The sequence below is a fragment of the Caretta caretta genome, chromosome 6 (assembly GCF_965140235.1).
Source record: "Caretta caretta isolate rCarCar2 chromosome 6, rCarCar1.hap1, whole genome shotgun sequence".
NCBI lineage: Eukaryota > Metazoa > Chordata > Testudines > Cheloniidae > Caretta > Caretta caretta.
Genome location: NC_134211.1, coordinates 91,703,444 through 91,723,874, shown reverse-complemented (window position 1 = coordinate 91,723,874; position 20,431 = coordinate 91,703,444). Strand labels below are relative to the sequence as shown.

Here is a 20,431-nt window from a genome sequence, read left to right as displayed (position 1 = left end):
ACAATAATGAATACATGTGCACAACAAAATATATTTATTGTTATGAATATTCAACACTGAACAGCATGAAATAAACTGTCCAGAGGTTTTTGAGTTATGTTTTATTAAATATACAGTTAACTGATGCCACAATATAAGTATAAAAATGCAGCAAGACAAAGTTACTAATGAAGCACACATAACCACATCTGGCAATACAAAACTTACCGAGAAACTGAAAAGCTAAGCCTGGAATTGGGTATTTTGGGGGAGGCAGGTCATTTTTAAAGACATCCATGCTTATGTTTCATATATTCAGATTTTTCCAGCATCAGAAAGAATCTTTCTAGTGCTGTGGCACAGAATGTCTGTCATGCCACAGTAACAATGATGATCTATTCAAACTGTCTATGAGCAATGCATGAAACTGCTCAGTGTAAAAATATTCAGAGATACTGATAACTAAATAAATGTATTTTAAGCAATTTACACCCATAGAAGAAAGGAAGGTAAGTTAACAGCTATTTAGTAATGGAACATATGTTTGATGAAGAAAATTTCCAGGGAGTTCCAAATTCTGGAAAAACACAAAGAAATTGGAATCTGGATGCTTACGGGACAGATTCTGATATCCTTACTTATGTTGGATAGTGGCTCACTCCACAAAAGTCCCATTAACTTCAATGGGACTATTATGGAGTAAGGTAATATCCACCACCAACAAGGTTATCTGAATCTGGCCCTAAAGGCCGTGATAAAAGCGTTAGGCTAGTTGAACTTGCAGGACAGGCAGGGAGCTGTCCAGGCTCATATAACCAGAACTCACCGAAAATGGAAGAAGCTCTCCAAAGTTCTGAAATGCAAACGCTAAGGACTGCCAGGAGCTGTCCAGGGTTCTACAATGTACACTAACAACAGCTTTATCACAGAGCTGGCCAAGGTTCTGTAATCTGTGTATCATGATCTAGCAAAGTGCTGTTCAGGTTTCCAATCTTAACTCACAAGGCAAGCCAAACAGTATATGAAGTTATTTTATCTACAGTCACCAATCCGGAAAATGACTGTTCACAGTTTGATTCCCAACATCTTAGGATGAATCAAGAATTATTCATAGATCCAGCCCAGAAACACACATTAAAAAGACAAAGGCTCTTCGGTTGTATGCAATGTTGTTGTAGCCCTGTTGGTTCCTGGATATTAGAGAGACAAGGTGGGAGAGATAATACTTTTATTGGACCAACTTCTGTTGGTGGGAGAGACTAACTTTCAAGCTTACACAGAGCTCTTCGGGTCTGGGAAATGTACTCAGCATGCCATAGCTAAATACAAGGTGGAACAGATTGTGTAGCAAAAGTAGTTAACACATATTTCAAGGGACCATTCAAGATGAAGCAGCTCATTAACACCTCTCCAATCATAAGGAGGGAAAGTTGAAGGTGTTGTGCATGTTTCTTTTGAGGATGAGGACAGAGAGAAGAGATGTCAAGACAAGTGTTCTCCCACAGGTGATACAGTGTTTTTGTCTTTTATCATTTTTCTGTGATTTCATTTGAGCATGTCTCATTTCATCTGCATAGTTGATACTGGGACATTTAGTGCACTGGATGAGCTATACCATGTTGTGATGGGCGTGAGTCAGACCCACGAATCTTGAAAGGTGTGTTAATCATCATAGCAGTGGAGATGCGACTAGAGGTTTTGCATCTGTTGTTCTGGAAGAGATTGGTGCCATGTTGAGTTGGTAGGTCCTGGCCTGTGGGCGGCTTATTTCTGATGATGAGCATGGAGAGTTTGCAGGGTTGCTTGAAGGCCAGAACAGGCGGTTCAGGAAATATTTATTTCAGGATGTGGTCTCCATTGAGCATGGCTTGTAATTGTTTAATGATGCCCCATATGGTCCCAGTGTGGGTAGGTGACAACTACAGGTGTGCAGTCAGAGGGGTTTTTATTTCTGTACTGAAGCAGGTTCTCTCAGGGTATTTGGGTGGCCCATTCCATGATCCAATCTACTTCTCTGGTGGAGTGTCCTTGTTTGGTGAAGATGGTTGTAAGTGTGTTAAAGGTGTATATCCTGGACTTTTTCCAGTCAATGTGGACTCCAAGGTCTATACCCCCGGAGTACAAGAATGCATCCATCGCCACTTGTACAAGTCGAAAGGTAACATACAACAACAACCACAACAACTATTGGGACAACTCCTTGTTGTCAATACCTGGCAAAATTCTCACCAGAATTTTGCTGAATTGCCTTGTGCAACACCTTGAACAAGGGCTCCTGCTTGAGAGTCAGTGTGGCTTCAGAAAAGGACTGGGGACTATAGAAATGGGGTTTGCAGCTCGTCATCTTCAGGAGAAATGCCAGGAACAGAACTCCAACCTGTACATGACTTTCATTGACCTGACAAAAGCATTTGATAGAGTCAGTCAGGAGGGTCTTTGGAAGATCATGGCAAAATTTGGTTGTCTGGAGAAATTCATCACAATGGTTCTGCAACTCCATGATGGCGTTCTCGCTCGCATTGTGGACAACGGTGAGTCATCTGAACCATTCCCAGTCACCAATGGAGTCAAGCAGGGCTGCGTGTTGGCCTCAGCTGTCTTCAGTATGATGTTCTCTGCCATGCTTACAGACGTTTTCTATGACTGTGACACTGGGATAGGCATCAGATACTGGACTGATGGCAAGCTCTTCAATTTGAGGAGACTACAGGCAAAGACGAAGGTACAGGAAGTAACTGTTCGTGATTTTCTGTTTGCTGATGACCATTCCCTGAATGCCAGATCTGAGTCTGACATGCAGCAGAGTATGGACTATTTCTCTTCAGCTTGTGACCACTTTGGTCTCACAATCAACATCAAGACGACAGAAGTGATGTACCAGCATGCACCAGAAAAGCCTTATATAGAACCTACTGTCACAGTCAATGCCAAACCCTCCAGGCAGTGGACAAGTTCACTTACCTCAGCAGTACACTGTCACATGCAGTTCACAACAATGATGAAAACAACACTAGAATTGCCAAAGCAAGTGTGGCCTTTGACAAACTATGGGCAATTGTGTGGGAGCATAAAGGTATTAGTCAAACAAATCTGAAAGTCTACAAAGTCATTGTGTTGCCAACTCTGATGTATGCATGTGAAACCTGGACACTGTACACATACCATGTTATGAACCTGAATGACTTTCACCTGGGCTGTCTGAGGAAACTGATGATGATAAGATGGCAAGACAAGGTTCCAGAGGCTATGTCTCCACTGCGCACCTTACAACGATATGATATGTGCTGCTTCAGCTGTAAGGTGCGTAGTGTAGCCGCTCTTTGTCACCGGGAGAGAGCTCTCCCGTGACAAAATAAAAACACCCCCAACAAGGGGCGGTAGTTTGGCTGATGGAAGAGCAGATCCCACTGATGAAGCACCGTCCACACTGGTGCTTTTCGTCATTAAAACTTTTGTCATTTGCGGGGGGAGATCCGTTTTCTCACGCCCCTGAGCGACAAAAGTTTTAATGACAAAAATGCCAGTGTAGACAAAGCCAGATACTGAGGTTTTCATGCAGGCAGGCATTCCAAGCATCCATACTCTGTTGATGAAATCACACATGAGATGGGCAGGCCATGTCACCAGAATGCCAGATGAGTGACTGCCAAAGAAGATCTTTTATGGTGAGCTAAAAGAGGAGAAACACTCTCAGGGAAGCCAGAAGAAATGTTTCAAAGACTCCCTCAAATTATCCTTGAGGCATTTCAACACTAACTCACTGAAGATCTCGCTCATGATCATTCTACCTGGTGAAGTTTCATCCATACTGGAGCTAGTCTTTGAGCAGAGGAGAACTACTGAGGTAAAGCAGAAGCATCAGCAACATCAATCTCACAGCAGCAGCATGTCCGCTGTTAATCAAGTAAATCACAGTGGCATCTCTCATTCAGTGTGCCACAGACAGTTCAAAGCTCAAATTGGCCTGATCAGCCACTCACATGCTGACAGAAACTAAACCAATCAGTGATGTCATGGTCATCTTTGAACGCAGTGTCCAGGAACTTGATGGTAGTGTGGGAGTGTTCTGGAGAGAGTTTAATGGACAGGTGGTGATTGTTGAAGTTGTAGTCGAAATCTATGAGGGAGTTTAGGTCATCTGCCCAGAGGATGAAAATTTCATCAACGTATTTCAGGTATATCATTAGTGGCATGGTGCATTTGTCCAGGAATTCTTCTTCAAGATGGGAGCCATCCTAGTACCCATGGCTGTTCCCATGGTTTGGGCGAAGTGCTGTTGAATGTAAAATTGTTATGGGTGAGGATGAAATGGATGGTTTGGACAGTGCATTTGGGGTGTATATCTGAGGGTTGTCCTTTATCTTCTAAACATTTGAGGCAGGCAGTGATGCTGTCATTGTAAGGGATGTTGGTAACAGGGAGGTGACATCCATGGTGGCATGGACAGTATTCTGAAGGAGGTTGTTAATGTTGAGGAGTATCTGGAGTACATCAATTCAGTCCTGGAGGAAGCTGGCCTTTAGTGGGTGAAACAAGACAATCACTACCATTCTCGAATGAACTCACACAGAAAAATGGTAAACACCATATCAACTGTGGGTGAACACTTTTCACAAAGTGATCACTCTGCATCTGACCTCTCAGTCCTCATCCTCAAAGGAAACATGCATAACACTTTCAAAAGAGGAATCTGGGAGTTTAAATTAATAACTTTGCTAGATACTAAAAGTCATGAACTGAATACAGACATTGGATTTATGGTTTATTTCAACAATCTATAATGCATTTAACCCATTCCCCAGCTTTTTTCCCCTTTCCTCCCTATAACTGGAGAAGCGTTAATGGACCACTTCACCTTGAATGGGCACTTGAAATATGTGTTAAATACCTATGCTAAACAATCTGTTCCACCTTGTATTTAGCTATGACACTCTAAGTACATTTTCCAGGCCTGAAGAAAAGCTCTGTGTAAGCTTGAGAGCTTGTCTCTCTCTCCAACAAAAGTTGGTCCAGTAACTTGTCCCTGGGTCACCCCCCTTGTCTCTAAAGGCTCTTCAGTGACATTTATTATAGCCAAGTTTTAATATTTCATGGCTTACATCAACTAACCCTGTACATAACAGAGAGTATTTTTTCTGATCTGAAGCAGTGATCAGCTCATTTAGAATGACCCTGGTCATTATTAAAACTATTATTTAATGAAAATAACATGTACTTTAGAAAATAGAATAAATTCTAGTTTTAGATAACAATAGTTGCTTTAAAAGCAGAGTTATCGTCACACTCAGATTCTACATTTTTCTTATCAACAACATCAACTTCTAATGATAAAAGGATTGTGTGATTTTATATCAGGGGTGGACAAACTTTTTGGCCCAAGGGCCACATTAGGGTTGCGCAACTGTATAGAGTGCCGGGTAGGGAAGGCTATGCCTCCCCGAACAGCCTGGCCCCCACCCCTTATCCACCCCCTCCCACTTCCTGCCCCCCTCAGAACCCCAGACCCATCCAACCCCCCTTGCTTCTTGACCCCTGACTACCCCCTCCCAGGACCCCCCACCCCTAACTGTCCCCTGGGACCCCACCCCCTATCCAACCGCCCCCCGCTCACTGTCCCCTGACTGCCACGACCCCTATCTACACCTCCGTCCCTAACTGCCCCCAGGGAACTCACCCCGTATCCAACTCCCCCTGCTCCCCATTCCCTGACTGCTCCCCCCCTCAGAACCTCCACCCCATCCAACCGCCCCCTGCCCCCTATCCCCTGACTGTCCCTCAGGACCCCCTGCCCCTTATCCAACCCCCCCACTCCCCGCCCCCTTACCATGCTGGAGCCAGCCACACCATTGGGCTGCCTGACAGGAGCGGCAGGCCAGAGCGCTGCCTACATGGCAGAGTACCTGCGGGAGAGGGGGGACAGTAGGGGAGGAGCTGGGGGCTAGCCTCCCTGGCCGGGAGCTGAGGCACCAGGCAGAATGGTCCCGTGGGCCAGATATGGCTGGCGGGCCATAGTTTGCCCACCTCTGTTTTATATCATACATTCAAATATATAAAAGCACACCCACAAACAATTCCCCAGTCAAAATTGATTCAAGGGTTTTCAGAGAAACATATCTTTAAACAACACAGACAGTGGTTGGTGTTAAAAAGTAAGCACTTATCAACACATACTACAGAGACTCTTCTTATTCTACATGTAGGAGAGAAATGTGGCATCTCAGACACCACTGTGTGGTAACTTTTGGAAAATGCTGCTGACATTTTAATGGTAACAATTGTACACACAAATTCTCAAAGCACCAGTTCTATTTTGTGTTTGGAGCCTTACCCCAAGAAGTAGGTTTAATACAATCGTTTCTTTTAAATATACTGCCATCTCTGACTTTAACAAGAGCAGGAATAAGAGCATATTTCCCCAGACCACTGTCCAACTCGATTTAGAGCCCTACTCTTCACTGGATTAATCCAGTTTTGCATCGGTGTTATTCCATTGATTCAATAGAAGTCACACCAATGTAAAAGGGATATAATGTAATGGAGACTATGGCTCCTAATAAAACTACCATGACACCAAATCTCTAAGTAAACAATGCATAGATGGCATCTCAAAGATCAGCATCCCAAAGAAAAGCCTATTGAAATACACGTTATGGTGCTTTATCCTGGAAAGTGCAGAGCACCCACCCATGAGGCTGAGTATCTTCAATTCCTTTTTACTTCAGTGGTTGTGGAGGACACTCAGCACCTCGCAGAATCTGGCCCTTAGTCATTAAGAGTGAAAATACTGGAGTGGGGTAGGTAGTATTACACACTTACCAAAAGGATGACAATCTTTGCAATAATGATTCTACAACCATTCGTATAGCATATTATCAGCTAATCTCCAGTCACAATATTTACCATCAGGCAGAGCACTGCAAACAAGACTGCTGGTTTTGAGTATTCATGCCGGATGCATCAGATCCAGCTTACACAGCACATATTTTATCAACTGTTCAATGCTGTAATGTTATCACTCTCACCCATGAAAGGCCACAATGGGCCTTAAAGCAAGAAACCTGCATCTTTCATTGGGTTTCATATTTTGCAGGGCTGTCTGTTGTGTAAGACAAGGGGCCGATTTCAGTTTCTGATGACATTATCATCACTTTGCGCATTACCATAAAGCCCAGGAAATAAGCTATTACCCACCATCACTCCTCCCAAATGTTATCACAGAGAATCATGCATTCACAAAACTGCATTAACTGTCAGAATTAGAGTCCATTTAAACAGCAGCTGTTCCTTCATTCCTAAATACGTTTTCAGTTCAAAACTTCATCCTGTACTGGCCTCTTTATTAACAGCACCTTTCAACAGATACAGAGAAAAATCAGATTTTTTTTTTTAAAGAAGCCACAGAGATAAGTTTCCTTTCCCTGCATTACTATGACCACACATGGAATATTAAAAGAAAATAAAATTTCAAAAATCCCATGGACACTTAATCATTAATAATTGTATGTTTACACTTCGCCTTTCATTCAACTTCAGCAATGATGCTGAAGCAGTATCACTTTCTGTTTCTAGTCATTCCACTCTCAGATTCTTATGCACTCGTCAATGTCTGTTTGGTTTATTAGGGCTTCCCACACTTAAGGGAAAGGTTTGCTCACCCTAATTTTTTAAAACAAAGAATTTAAATCCAAACACTAAATTCAGGCTCTAACCGACCTGCCAGCTTCCCTTTCAATTCTAAAATTGTGTCCTTGCAAAGATAAAACATATGTACTATATTTACAAAGAAAAAACATTATTTATTAAGATCTTTTTTCCCCTCTCTGCTGCTTTGCATCTTTGTTACTGTCCACTGGAAAGACTCCAACCTGCAGGGAAAAAACACTTTAAAACATTAACTGAAAGCACTAAATATCTGCCAGGAAAAGGCACAGTGTCTCTTTAAAAGTCAATAGTAAATTAACTTGCCCAAAAGAGTGCAATAATTAGCAGTTAGTAGCTTATTAAAAGGATGGCAAAGGCCAAGCTGCCATCTGGGATCTCCAGTTTCTTGTGATTGTTATTATGTCAAGATGTGCAAGTTGCATTAGCTTTCATGTCACCACGCTTGCCCTTACTTTACATGTAAATTTTAATGAAAGATACAGCACTTTAAAAATCAGACATCTATAAAAAGCGCTATTAGCCTGGCTTTTACAAAGCATATGGCCTGTTTCTCTACCTTCACATCTACACACTGCTGAATGCCAAAAAAAAAAAAAAAAAAAAAAAAGAGCGCCTTTTAGTTGGTATCAATTAAATACTCTCTTTGTGCAGAGTGAAACCTGAGCCCCATCAAAAACAGCAGACTACAATACCACATAAGTGGACAATATTTTTGCTGCTGTTTACAAACAAAGCAACCACAATGTTTATAACTCTCAGAGGAATCATTCTTCTTAATGAAAATTAAAGCCAATCAAGAGTCAGCTGATTATTCACATATAAAAGATACAGGTTCAAAAAAGGAGAATGAGACAGTAAATAAGATATTTAAAATTATATATAAATTGCCAAACACTTAACACATTATTATATATTTTGCATGCACACACATGTAAATATATACATACATTTTCATATGCAAAAACCATGATTTTGTCTGGAGATTTCATATTGTAATAACTAATCTGTCTGCATTTAAAATATGTGGTTAAAATGTAGGAAAACTTTTTGCAACATTTTTTCACAACCTTGGTTCTTTTTTCTTAGTCGAATTTCAAAAAATGTATGAAAATTTTTCTAAAGAGTTCTGATATTCAGAAAATATCTTCCACCTCTATAGGTAAACAAAAACAAGATAAATGTTTTGTGAAAAAAAAAATTATTTTTCCCCTTCAGATTTTGAAATCTGGAAAATGTTGACCATTTCTATGTATAAAGGATTTTAGATACAAATTAAAAATAATCTGTGATTGGGTAAAATAAGAAATCTGCAGCACTGGCTTTAATTATTTAAAAGTGACTCATTGACAGGTAACTCCATGTTTAAAATGACCCAGTTCCATCCTATTGTTTTTATGGACTGGACATTTACAAACCGTAAAACAAAGTGTTTCACTTTTTTAAAACAGCAGCGTTAAAAGGAAGTAAATCAAAATCAAAATCCTCCTAATAAACCAAGCAATTTATTTTTACTTTTGAAAGAAAGGGAGAAAAAAAATCACACAGATTTTCAAAAAATCAAAAGGAGGAGAGGTAAGGGGGAGGGGAACCCAGAAAATCCACATTCACTTTTAAAGCACAAACACATGTCAGACGTTTGACAGGACAAATCAACAGTTTCAGCAGCACAGACAAGGCTGCCAATATAAATGTAATGGTGTCTTTTTTCTGTGTCTTATATTAGATATTTATAGAGCATAAATGAGTTTCTCTTCATAATTAGTTACTGGCATTTCACTTAAACATTTGCATAAACCCTTGGCTACTCAGCTGAATTTACTCACAGGATTCTTAAATTCTGGGGGTGTTATTGGCAAAGAACGGGAGATGATTTTGCAAAGCACTGGTTAAACTCCAGTAATTATTTACATCAGAGGCCACAAAAGGTGGTCACATTTTCTTCTTTGCCATCACCTCCCATTCAACACGATGACATGGTGTTAGAAAAACAACCCTACCCCACCCAAAAAGAGTAAACACAATATTGGAAAGTATGACACATTTACCTGGATTAAGACTAGCCTGGGTTAGGAAGCTGACCAGACTTTTGACATGCTAAGGGCTACAAAGGCAATTTACTAGGTGCCTTCAGGCCCTAGTAGTACACATTTGAAAATAAAACAAAATAAACTGAACTAAAATGTGCTTATTCTTTCTTCCTCCTCCTTGATGGGGAGAAATTGCTGCATGTTTGAATTGGACAGCAATGAAAACCTGCAGTTGATCAGTTTTTCACTCTGACCTCACATTTATGGATGGGGGGAAAGGCAAGGAACACAGACAGTATTTTAGGACATTTAGGATTGGGGGTTGTATGTGGCCCTATGGATACACTTTGAACATTCTTCTGTTACAAGAAACCGGTTACTTTATCAGGTTTGTACTTAATCTCCATGTATTTTTGTAGTTTTTCAATTCATCAGGTGAACTCTTGATCCAACCGAAATCAGTGAGAACGTTGCCACTGACTTCAGTGGGGCCAGGATTCCACCCACTAGGTCAGATTCATTCCTAATGCAACTCCATGGAAATTAATGGCATCACACCAGGGATGAATTTGGCCCATTTCCTTTGGAGACCAATCTCAACAGAATCTTAAGCCAAACCAACAGTAACAATAAAAGGAAAAACACTGCAAGTATTAGGGGATTTATAGCGAGGGGTAGTGGTAAGGCCAATTATCATTTGCTTAACCAAAGGCTTTCAAGAGAACAATTGATATAGAAGAATGTGACTAGACATTAACTCCAGCTCAACAACAAATTACAGTTGAATATTTATGATTTATTTTATATCATGTATATGTGTAGAAAGGGATAGGGAAATAAACACTACATAATTATTCTCTGAAACCTGTCATAATTATTCTGTAATTCACGTCCCTCCTCCATACGAAAAGACTGGAACCACAATCCAAGCCAAAATAAATAAAAATCTTACCCACCCTTCCTTGAATTTGATGGTCATACACTTACTTTACCTCTATGAGCACCATGTTCTCTTTGATTTCAAATGTCTGATGTAATCGCAAGCATTACACATCTACTCAGCTTCCAGGACCCAAGGAGAAGAAAGCACATGGACGCCTTCCTGCCCTCCTCCTTTTTTGTATTCAGTCTTGTTGTAGCCACGTGGGTCCCAGGATATTAGAGAAACAAGGTAATCTCTTTTATTTGACCAACTCTCATCAGTGAGAGACAAGGTTTTGAGCTTACACAGAGCTCTTATCCAGGTTCTGAGGAAGAGCTATGTGTAGGCTCAAAAGCTTGTCTCTCATCAACAGAAGTTGGTCCAATAAAAGATATTACCTGTAGCGGGGTGATCACCCGCTCCCGGCCCAAAGGGGTTAAAAGCCAGCCCTTGGAGAGGGCCAGGGCTGGGAGCCTTAGGCTGGGCTGATTAGGAGGCAGCCTCAGCTGTGGCCATGCCCCAAACAGACTCAGCTGACCCTATAAAGGGGCTGCTGGGCTGAAGCTCAAAAGGCTCTCTCTAGCTTCTGAGAGGGAGGGATATGGCTGCAGGGACCTAAGCAGAGTACCTAGATTGGAGCAGGGCTGGGGAAGGGCCTGAGGGAGCTCCAGTCAGGAAAGCCCCAGCCTGCAGCCTAGTATTAGGCCCAACAGGTACTGGGGTTGCAGGGGACAGCCCAACGTTAGACAGAGGCAGCAGGTCCAAACCCAACCTTGCCTGTGATGAGTGGCTTATACTGCAGTCTACTCCAGGGTGCAGGGGCTAGCTGGTGACTGGCAGTAGCCTATGACCAAGGCGAGGTAGGGATAGGGGGTGGGAGTTCTCCGGGGAGGGGAGACCCTGCAAGTGAGAGGTTACTTCCAGGGGTCAGCACCCCAGCATACAAGGGGCACTGGGTCCGGGAGGGACACCGGGGCCCAGCGTAAGCGGGACACCAGCCTGCAGAGGGTGCTCCAAGGCTGGAAGTAGAGCTAATTCCCAGGACACCAGCAGGAGGCGCCTCAGGGGTGAGTCCCATGTGCTTACATTACCTCACCCACTTTGTCTCATCTCCTTTTTTGTCTGCTAATACCACTAAAAATAACCATATGTTATCTTCAGCTTTCCATGAATGCACTGGAAAAAAATGTCCTGCAGCCTTTGAAAGCAAGAGATGAAGAAGAAACATTTTACTGCAGGAGGACCCATAAATGCAAGATGTGGGATTCACTGGTGGTTGCCCCCAATGACAAACACAGAGTCATGAATTGAATACACTTTTTGGAGATGATTTACAAATTCAGATAACCCATAAGGCCTCAACTGAAGTTCTGTGTCCCGTTCTGGGTGCCACACTTCAGGAAAGATCTGGAGAAAGTCCAAAGGAGAGCAACAAAAAATTTTCTAGAAAACATGACCTACAAGGAAAATTGGCTTGCTTTGTCTGCAGAAAAGAAGACTGAGTGGGGGACACGATAGTTTTCAAGAACATAAAATGTTGTTTTAAAGAGGAAGGCTATAAATTGTTTTCCTTATCCACTGAGGACAGGACAAAAAGTAATGGTCTTAAATTGCACCAAGGGAGATTGAGGTTAGACTTTAGGAAAAACTTCCTAATAGTAAGGGTGGATAAGGACTGGTACAAATTACCTAGGGAGGTTGTGGAATCTCCATCATTCAAGGTTTTAAGAAGTGGTTAGTCAAACACCTGTCAGGGATGGTCCAGATAATACTTAGTTCAGGGGAGTGGACTAGATGACCTACCGAGGTCCCCTCTAGCCCTACCTTTTTGAGATTCTATGCAACCTTTGCTTGTGCATGAGGAAGTGGCTGCCACGCTTTACAAAAAAACCACAAGAATGCATAGAAATACGGACCTTCCAAGATCATTTATGCGTGCATTCTGGATTGCCTTTTCTGCAGGCTGTGGAACATATGAGAATGTTCAGCTGTGTATATATAACTACAAAGTTAAGTTATTTCTCACACCGAATTATGGAACTTTAAGCAGCTGATCACTATAACTAGAACTGCAGTTTGCAAGTTTGCTGGTAATTTTTTAAAAAATTACCATTTTCATTCGATTTCACCATAACAACTGAATGGACTGTGGGCCACATACTCCCATGGTCCACACTCCCAGACTTCCGTGAGAGATTGTCTGAGTAAAGACTTCAGGGTTTACCCCTAAAAGGCCTTGTTTACATTACAGAACATTACCCCCAAAGGATGGGATAAGCGGGTAATCACAGTTGGCTGAACAAGAGACTTGTCCTAGTCCACACTGACCATTAAATCGTGTTCAGCACTGTGTCAACTAACTTGATTGTTGGCAATTGTAGTCAGTCACAGTAACATTCTGCCATGTACATCTGGCCTAAGGAGCTTCCACTTTTAACAGTGCATACATGTGGGTATAGAATGCACTTCTTCCTAACTAGAACACCTCAGGAACCTTGAATAGAACTCAGAAGAAAGCATACTTAGGAGCTTCAACTAATGAAGCCAATTCATTTTTTTTTTAATTATTATTTTTTTCTAGCCAGAACAAAAATTATGAACAGTCAGTGGAAATTTTTCAGCCCAACCAACAGATTAACATAACGATTTGTCAAATTATTTAAGAACCCAATAAATACAAATACAGCCTGTCTTTTTTCTGATGTAATGCCTAGTGTCACTATAGAGAGAGGCTGTTTGCCAAACCAATTGGCTACATGGAATTCAGGAATCACAGGAAGGATAAATGATAACCAGGCACAGATGATTTGTGCCCTCAAAGGAAGGCTCATTGTGAGCAAATCCCTCAGCACCTGCATCCTCCCAAATTCACAATGATACCATTTCCACTGGACATTTCAGCCCCCCAGTTTCCTTATAGGCTCAGGAACAAGTGTGAGACTCCACTGTGTCCAGACCACGCCAGCTCGACTGGTCAGATTTTCCAGCAATGTATTTGTTAGGCACTAGGGCTCAGGACAATGAAGTCTGTTAGTCACTCTGTCAAAGCGCTGGTTGGGAAGTAGGACAAAGGGGTTGATTTTATTTGAATAAGTGTTCACAACTTATCAATTAATTAATTTTCCTCTCCCTTCTCTCTCCTCTTCCAAACACTTGATCCAATCCTCTTCCAAACACTAGATCCACAGCAGGTTTGCGACGCTTAGCTTTTTTGACAGTTCTGATTAGGGATGGATGGCTGCCCTGCTGCATGCTACCATAGATGTGAACTGCAGAAAGGCCAGTTGGAGCCACACATCAGTTCAGTCACCTCGCTCACTTTGCTTTAATGAGCTGCAAAAGAGACCCTCCGTTTAGCAGTGCTGATTCTTCCCCATCTCACCCCACTGCTCCTTACATCTCAATACCCTTTGGGGAAAAACAGGGTTTTTTCTCTTAAAAGACTCAGGGAAGTAAAGGAAAACAGGCAAGAAAGTACAAAATTCCACCCGAGTTAAAGAGAACTCGATTTGCCACCCTCCAATGTAGGCTTGATCCCGCTCCAACTGTAGTCAATGTCAAAATGCCCAGCAATAGTATCATCCCAACATGGCAGGGACATCAGTGCCAGCTAACTGGCCCCTGCCCTTCTGGCTCTGTCTTGTGTGAAACAGATGGTCAGAAATTTTGCCCTGGCTTCTTAAACTACAGAGCATTTGCCACTCTGTATAGCCCACATTGCAGTATAAATGATGAGACACCTAGAGCCTTTGAGACAAAGATGAAGCATTACTCTTAATAAATATCACCTTCCACAATTCTAGATAAAGCAACAGGAAAAGGTTGATGAGAGTTCTTTTTTAGTTAAAGTTCTAATGTGAACCATATTCATAGAAATAAAATTTCCCCCATGACCATGAACATTTCAATAGCAGATCAAGATTTAAAATTAAAAGAAAGCAATCTCTACCTTTACTTCTACCTATAGATAGGAAGTTGTGCATCCAGTTAAGGAGAGGTACGGAGGTGTGTCCATCATGGAGGAGGCAAGTGAAAAGAGCAGGAGGAAGGATAAAATATAAGGTCACTGGGCACACTCACAAAAACAATAATAGGAACATAAAACACACACAACACAAAAACAACAGCACCCAACAAAATACTGTGAAAAGGGAAAACACACCACAACTAAGCAGCAATGTGATGCTTAAACAATGGACAGTGTGACTAGCCACGGTCTGTTTAAGCTCTTTGGCTTCGGTTTGATTTTTCTATAGAGAAATGCAAACCACCCATGCAACAGCACTTCAATGATACACAGCACTCCACATCAAATGCAAAACAGGGGCAACAACAGATTAGGCAGGGTAAACATCTTGTGGAAATATATTTGCTAAATATTTTCCACATATCAATAGTGGAGTAAGATGAGAAACACTGCAGAACTTCTCCGAGCACACAGTGTTTGTATATTACATTGACACAGCATATAATATGTTTACACACACACATACATTTACACATTATAATGTATATATTATGCACATATATACAGTAAATACTTATTAGAGTGAAATGATAGAGAATTGGTTGGCAAGAAAAGAGCAGCCACTCTTCCTTGATGTGAGATGGATAAAGGATGATGGCCTGTGATTCCAGAGCTCAGTAGGTTTTAGACTATTCACCAGGCAAGTAGCTATGGACAGAGTTGTGGGCCGTGATGTGGGCTGGACTGGGTCATGTGACTCCTTACACCAACCAGGTTTCAAATGGCAATCTAAAGACCAGGTGCATCCCTTGATATAATCATTTGTATTGTAGGAAGAACAGATCATGTCCTAAATCATGTACATCCCCTTTAATACAGGGAAACAGTTAGGTCTCCTCACAAAGTCCACTTTCTCCAGGTAAATCTGATTAACCATGAGCCTTTCCAGACATTAGGTTCCAATTTGTTACCTCTTTTAAACTCTCTGATGGCTGGATATCCTTTTCTAATCTGGGCAACCAAAACTGTACACGTTATTCCAGGGGTAGAGCTACCAAGCCTGTATTCAAACTAACATTCACTTAGAAACTTACTCCCTCTTTTATGCATCCAAGCACCTGCTGGATTTTTCTGCTGAAGTTTAAATACTTTAATGTTGTGGCTTACCCTTGGGTTCATTTCTTCAGCAGCTTTGCCTAAGTCATTAACTATTTCATTACTAAGTGAGACAGGAATCCATCTCCAGTGCTGCTCCATCCTTATTGAGCTTCCTACATGCCAATGAGAGGTTGACACTAAAACACTGACACAATCCAAAGCTCTACAGAATCACCTCCCCCACCCTCTCTCTCTCTCTAGTCCCCATATCACAGCCCAGTGCCCAGGATGGAACCAGTGAACCCATTTTGCCACAACCAATAAACAAGCAACAAAACGTGTAACAAACTCCAGGCTGAGCTATTTAAATGTGGACTCTGATTTAGGCCTAAATCTTAATAGTAGCCCTCACTGGGGTTAGCCTAGTTAATTTTCCAGTGCATTTTGTTCCTTGCATATTTGAATATTTTAAGCTGCAGATGTAGAATGTACAGACCATTATATGTAATTTTCTCCAGGGTGCATAATGAGCTAGAATCATGCCATGATGGCTATTAGCATGTTTTTGCAAGAATTTTGCTCTGGAGAAAAAAAAAAAAAGCAAACACTGAGGGCCGCATTTACCACTCAGGGCTGAGAGTCATTACAGTAGGCATCAAATGTAAGGAAGGAGAAGAGAAAAGGTTTGTGATGGTGCATGGAAGGGAGGAACATTTCTCCTTTTCTCTCCTTTACATTTATTTTCATTTGTTTCTATCCCATTGCAAGCATCATGGTTCACTACAGTCCCCCAAGAATCTCTGCCCTGGGCATTGGTAATGCAGCCCAGGTTGGCAAACAGCCATGGGTGATGGGAACACAAAGGGGGTGAAAGGCAAGTGGCTTGACTGACAAATCCACCCTATGCCATGGACCAGGTTGCCTTCTGCAAGCCAAGCCCAGTCCAGAAAGAAGCATAGATCATCATCATCAAAAACCATTGACTGGCAAGGAAGAGAAAGACAAAGGACTTACCTTGTTCACTCATCATCAGGTGTGAGAGGCCTTTGAGAAAGAGAGAGAGGAAGTGAGAAAGAAAGAACACAACAGAAAAGCAGAAAGACAAATATACATACACACGCATGTTGATCGATAGATATACAGATCAATTGCTTATGCAGTCCAATACCTCCTGGTATTGAAGATCACATACTTGAGATGAACTAAGTATGAATATCACACTGTGCACACACATCCATTCCATAGCTTCCCATGTCAGGCAGGAAAGCTTGTGTCACAGCTAGAGAAAGTCCGATGTCAGTTGCAGAACTGTCTATGGGACTAGTGATTCAGAAGGTACCACATACAACTGTGGTTACTTGGCCTGTGGTGAAGGTCACCTGTAAATCTACAAGGGGTCACTCACAAACCTTGAAGCTCAAAACCAAGGACAGCCTCTACAACTAGACATTACGAGTCAGTGTTGTGGTGGCCAGCAGCAGCAAGCCCAGTATACAACCATGCTGGCTGGTGATTAGTCATTTGTGCTAACTGCATGTACACACCCCGCTGGACTCATTCATGAATGTGGCAGCTTCAGCACACAATTTTAAAGAGTTAATAATCACCTATCAAAAAATTAATAAAAGCCCAGCAGACCAGCTTCAGAAACAGATCTCACAGGGGCTAGAAAAAGGAATCTCTTAGCCTATTTTCAGTACCAATCCTTTCCTATTCCTTTCCCTTAATGACTGGAGATTTGTCTCCAAGCGGCAATGTGGAGACTGCCTTGAAGTTATTCTCTACAATTCTCAGGGGTAAACCAGCAAGAGGTACAGCCACACTTCAATGCTGGAGTTTCAGCTGCCAGACCCATTTGGGGAGATGGGGGTGAGATGATCACATTCATTTAGCCTCCTCTCCTCCTGTGAGCAGCACTTGGGCCCTCTTCCAAGAGCTTTATTCTGGTATTCATCCAACACTACTGCCAAACCAAATTAAAATCCATTTAGGGCCCAATTTTCAAACATGTGTGGTGCCCAGCTGCATGCATAACTTGTCTACACAAATGCAAACTGCATCTGCAAATCTGATAACTAGTGTATGCACATAGCTAGTTAGAAGTCTTGCTTGCTTGATCAATTCATCTCTTACCTTGACTCCTTCTCCCCATCTCTTACCCTACCCTACACTGAGGATATTTCAGATTTGATGCATGCATGCACGCACACACCTTTTTAGCTCCCTTCATTATGGAAGTCAAACAACATTACAAATGGTTCATTATTTCAGAGGGACCAAGATGTCAGATGAATCTTTTAGAACGAAAGATTTTTCAACAAGCAGCATGTTATGTTTGTATTTATTTATATCTCTTTTATAATTTTTCCCTTGCCGTGGTGCAGGAATGTAAAATCCAGTTCATCCAGAGAAAATGTTCACCCAAAGAGAACTCCAAGCCAGATAAGGGGATTAATAACTGTAAAGTCTAAAGAATGCAAATATCTGAATGTTCTTGGGAGATTACTGTGGATTTAGAAAAATAATCAGAAACACAATATATGTTTAGCAAACAATTGTTTAATTTTTTTTATTATAAATATACACAGCAGATTTGTTTTGATGGGACATATTTCTGATTTTTAAATTAAAAGGCAATTGGTTTATATAATTTTATGCAGTTAAGGGGGTAGTGTTGGGTTTGTGGATACGTGTATGGCCACTGGCACCATTACTTTGGATGGGCAAATCTCTTGTCAGCTCAGATGAATGCCCAAAAAATTGTCCAACCCAGGAGTAGATCAAGATCCTTAGGAATTATGATTTGAAGAGGCCTTGAAGCAATGGTGAATCAATGAACAACAGCTGGCATGGCACACTGCTAATGGCTATCTACCACAGGACATAGGGTGGAGACAGGTACCTGATCCTCAGCCCTTCAATTCATCTCAAAGAAGGGAGAGGAAGGCAGCAGCTGGGAGTCATTTGCTTTGGTGATCAATGCACCCAACATGCAGAGCACAAATTGTTGGCCATCTGGGGGTGAGGGACAAAGTCCGTTGGGGAGTTCCTTCCAAACTTTTGGTCGAGGTATTGCCCTGTTTGGAATTACCATGAGAAAGGTTCCCTAGGGAGATTTCCAGCCCTTCCTGATTCTGCTCAGATCCAAAATAAAAGATCAGCCTCTCACATAATATTTTTGTCCTGATGTTCCAGTCCCAGTTGGGCACAGGAAGCGCAGAGGGCAATGTAAAAAGTAACAGCCCAATAAAGACTTGCTACTATTTTTGAACCAGAAGGAAAAAGGTTTGGTTTGAAGCTGTATGGGAAAGGTTACTTTATCCCAACTGATTTGCCCATCTGAAATCCTTGCATAGATCCTTATGTTACAAACAGAAGGCCAAAACTTTCCTAACCCGAACATGAGATCAGATATTAATAATGAATAACTGCTTCCCTCATCTGAAAATTGAATCCCATGTCAAAGTTGGGAGAGTACAAGATGAGTGAGAGATCTCAGTCTGTCTCCAACCCACCAATAATCCCCAGAATCTTCAACCTGCAGAGCCCTAATTTGTGACACCAATCCTTTAACATGTGCAACAGAGACTACAAATTAGTGACACTAAAAACAACAGAGGTGGAAACTTTAAACGATGTTGAGGTCCTTTCAGCTCTAACATTTTCGGTAATCTGGGTTTCAAGATGCTGCATTTGTTACATCAATTTATAAAACACAAAGAGCAAGGTCAGCCCACGGTCATGCGGGACAAAGCTAAACTGTGGTCTAAAATGGACAGGCATACCGCCAGAAAATTCGTACAAGAGCTGTGAGAAACTTGCAACCCTGAAAGTCAGGCCAGGTTTTACCACAGCTCTAGTTATGTATCTATTTAGAAAGCAACCATCATTGTGATATTTAGGCACCAAACTCAAATGCCAAAGAATCTTTCAGCAGACAAAGACTGAGTTATGGTAGCAAATGAAACCATCAGGCCATGGTCCTGCAAGCCCTCTATGCACACAACTATCATTAATGCCAATGGGTGTTCCATGCCTGAAAAGCCCTAAATGAAATTCTGAGGTTTTACTGGCTTCAGCCCAAATTGAGGTCAAACTTGCACTATTTCGGCCAAGTTTCACTTTCAGTCTCTGGTTTGTTCAAGCAGAAATTCAGTTCAAACCCTGAAGGCTGCAAAGCCAGGCAAGATAAAACTGGGAAAAGGTTCGCACAAACCCATGTGAACCACAGTGGCCAGATCTAGTCATTATTATGATGAAATATTTGTTGAGCATTGACAATGTCTCAGCACTAGGTTAGTGCTTGTTAATATTTCCTCGGCTGACTAAATTTATATGAGATCCAAACTGAGACTGGCATAAAAGGGAAAACGTATTTCAGAGACTTACTCAGGATTACTTTTGAATGGAGAATGAGCTAAACTAACTTCCTGAAGCCTGGATCCAAGAATTTCCCTACCAGTTGAGACCAGAAATCCAGTATTTTGCCTCCCACAATGGCTGATAGCAAATGGTACAGAGAAAGGTGCAAGAAATCAGGTAATGGAGAGTTATGGAACAACCTGCCCATAGAGGAAGCTTATTCCTAAACCCAGGGAGTTAGTGGTTCTCCACTTATGAAGTCAAGATGTGAGTGACAGTGAGAATTGCAATGCTTCTTAGGAAAGCTCACCACAGCTTTCCGTACTGATGATCATTCTAGAGCAGTGAGTTAAGCTTTTGAAGCACACAGTGAGTTCAAGCCTTTTGAGAGTCACCTTATATCAGGGAGCCTGA

At 41.7% G+C, this 20,431-nt stretch overlaps 1 protein-coding gene across 38 annotated transcripts in view; it reads right to left on the bottom strand.

Moving 5' to 3' along the window:
- The window catches only part of NRXN3 (neurexin 3), a 1,412,371-nt gene that overhangs the window by 1,283,650 nt on the left and 108,290 nt on the right, over positions 1-20,431 (bottom strand). For 32 of the 38 annotated variants that reach the window (XR_007357036.2, XR_007357037.2, XM_048852498.2 and 29 more), the window contains exon 4: positions 16,670-16,699. The exons of 5 other annotated variants lie outside the window; for them this stretch is intronic. Coding sequence is in view for 30 of the 33 variants with exons in the window: in XM_048852498.2 (XP_048708455.1) it covers positions 16,670-16,699 (30 nt within the window). In the remaining 3 variants the exon portion in view is untranslated. Of the gene's footprint in view, positions 1-14,539; positions 14,548-16,669; positions 16,700-20,431 lie in introns of those variants that run through there. One more of the 38 variants, XM_048852524.2, reaches the window with a different exon arrangement.